Genomic DNA, 2,757 nt, shown 5'->3' on the forward strand with positions numbered 1-2,757 from the left:
AAAAAAAAGAAAAGTATACTTTCCTTGGTTTGAACCTAGATTCAGATCAGCCTCCAATGAAACAAGGCTAGAAGTAGCAGAGGGTGAGCACATGGACTACAATAGAGGCTAGGATGGAAAACAGGCAACTTATAAGGGGCAGGTGAGAGGGACTTGAAGGGCCCAGAGGGATTGTCAGTGGATGATTGATGATCTCCTCTAATCAATCCTTCCACTGTATGCTCCCCTGGCCCTGTCTTGCACACCTCCAGAGACAGAAGCCTCACTACCTCATGAGGCTGTCCCTTCCCATCTTCCTGACCAGGAAGAAGGAGAATCTTGAATGGAGATGAAACTTGTGTCCCCGCTCTGCCCTCTAGGGTTTTTTCCCAGTGACTGGAAGAGTCCTGAAAGCCAGGAAAGGGTTAAAATGAATTTATTTTTAAATGTGGACAGGGACACAGCGGAACCACTGGTAAGTGGCTGAGGATCCGGAAGTTGTACGGGAGAGATAAGGGTACAAGCTGCCAGGGTGCTCTAGCGAAGCATCATCCAAGCCCTGCGGTAGGGGTGGCCTACACCACGGCCTGAGGCCCAGTCGATGCCATACTTGTGGGCAGCAGCCTCAGACCCTGCGTAGCGCCCGTTGAGATTAGACCGATAGCAGGATCCATACCACCAGGCACCATGGACAATCGCTGCACAGTTGCCCCCACTGGAATCATGGTCCGCATCATAGGTGGTAAAGGGCTTCCCACTGTGGTAGCTGAGGGAGTCCCCTGCAGGGAGGAGATAGAAGGCCCTTGGCTCCCAGAGCCATGTCTGGGACCTTTGGAGATACTATCTCGTAGGTGCCTCAGAGCAACTATGTGGTGAATCTTTTTTTTTTGAGACAGAGTCTTGCTGTGTCACCCTTGGTAGAGTGCCACGGCGTCACAGCTCACAGTAACCTCAAACTCTTGGGCTTAAGCGATTCTCTTGCCTCAGCCTCCCGAGTAGCTGGGACTCACAATGCTTGGCTATTTTGTTGTAGTTGTCAGTGTTGTTTAGCAGCCCCCATGTATGTGGCCAGCGCCCTAACCACTGAACTACAGGCACCACGCCTATGTGGTGAATCTTATCAGACTCCAAGAGAAAACAGCAGCATGAAGGGGCCAGCTTGCCTAATGTCACTCAAATAGCCACAGTGGCAATGGGACTTGAACCCTCTGACTCCAAAGCCACCGGCTCGTCCTCAGGCCTCACTGCCCACCCCAGATCCTCAGCTTCCCTCTAGCTCCTGTCTCCTCTGAACTTCCATCAGCAGCCTCAGCAACTCTGCCAGGGAGGACTGGGAGGACCTCTCAGGAGGGAGCCTAGGCGGGAAAGGAGCTTTCCCTGAGTCACCTCTCCATAACCACTTCCCTCTTTCAGATCTCTCCCCAACAGTCACTGTTGCTCTGTAAGAAGCCGTCTCTGGTTCTCCTCCTCCTGAAGCAGAGAATGCTAACACTCAACAGAGCCTCAGAGGGCATTTACAACCCCTCTCTTTCTCCCACCCATTTTATACAGAGGAGGAATGAGCCTCTGACTTGCCCAAGGTCATGTAGTAAGCAGACTCAGGTCTGTTGGCCTCCAGAGCCCTAATTCTTCACTCTTGTGCTATTCTTTCTCACAAATGCCATTTCTCAGATGAAGAAACTGAGGCCCACAGAGGGGAAGGAATTGCCCTTGATCATTCATAGAGGCTGTGGCAGCGCTGGGAAAGGCTCCAGCCTTCCTCCCCAGGGGCCCCTCTGGGACTCCCTCACCTGCAGTGCCCTCTGAGAACTTGCCCAGCACCAGCTGGTAGTGGTCAGCCTCCCCAAGAAGGCGGAAGGTTGCATAATGGGCAAAGGTACGGTTGCCATTAAAATCTTCCAGCTCTACACGCAACTCCCAGTTACCTAGGAGAAAGGGGAGGCAAGTATGGAGGAACCCTCAGAATCCCAGGTGAGGAGTTGGGACAGCAGACGGTACCCCTCAGGGACTCTGGGCCCTGCTGGGAACTCACCCTGGAGAGTAAGCTGGTGCAAATTCTCATTTCCCAGCCAGAATTCAGACTCCTGGCTCCCAAAACCTGCTTTGTAGGAGGACCAAGGGCGGTAGAAATCCACAGAGCCATCCCGGCGCCTCTGGAACACCTAGGGAAGAGGGCCAGCATACCAGCTCTTACTCCAGGCAGGACAGGGGCTGCAGGAAAATGATACCTGAGTGGGCACGAACTGTGAGAGGTGGGTAGACACGGCCTCTCACTTTGGATTGTGTGTTTGTTTGAGACAGGGTCTCACTTTGTCACCCTGTGTAGAGTGTTGTGGCATCATAGCTCACAGCAACCTCAAACTCCTGGGCTTAAGTGATCCTCTTGACTCCGCCTCTTAAATAGCTGAGGCTACAGGTACCCACCACAACGCCTAGCTAGTTTTTCTATTTTGAGTAGAAGTGGGGTCTCACTCTGGCTCAGGCTGGCCTCCAACTCCTGAGCTCAAACAATCCACATACCCTAGCCTCCCAGAATACTAGGATTACAGGTGTGAGCCACCGTGCCTGGCCTGGATTGTTGATAAAATGCAATTTCTGACCAGTGGCAACATAGCAAAACACTGTCTCTACCAAAAAATGAAAAAGAAAAATTAACCAGGTGCGGTGCGGTGAGCCTATAATCCTTTGAGAGGATCACTTGAGCCCAGGACTTCAAAGTGGAAGCAAGCTGTGATTGGACTATTGTACTCCAGCAGATAGTGTGAGACCCTATCTTTT

General features: G+C 52.1%; 1 protein-coding gene across 1 annotated transcript in view; it reads right to left on the reverse strand.

Annotated features, from left to right (window-relative positions):
• Positions 1-397: 397 nt before the first annotated feature.
• The window catches only part of FCN3 (ficolin 3), a 6,289-nt gene continuing 3,929 nt past the window's right edge, over positions 398-2,757 (reverse strand). Inside the window, exons 6-8 of the mRNA XM_003799816.3 lie at positions 2,012-2,141; positions 1,770-1,904; positions 398-758 (exon numbers count right to left, since the gene is read on the reverse strand). Of these exons, the coding sequence (XP_003799864.1) occupies positions 517-758; positions 1,770-1,904; positions 2,012-2,141 (507 nt within the window). The 3' untranslated portion in view covers positions 398-516. The remainder of the gene's footprint in view (positions 759-1,769; positions 1,905-2,011; positions 2,142-2,757) is intronic.

Source organism: Otolemur garnettii, unplaced genomic scaffold (assembly GCF_000181295.1).
Source record: "Otolemur garnettii isolate 467f Iridium unplaced genomic scaffold, OtoGar3 scaffold00156, whole genome shotgun sequence".
Lineage (NCBI taxonomy): Eukaryota > Metazoa > Chordata > Mammalia > Primates > Galagidae > Otolemur > Otolemur garnettii.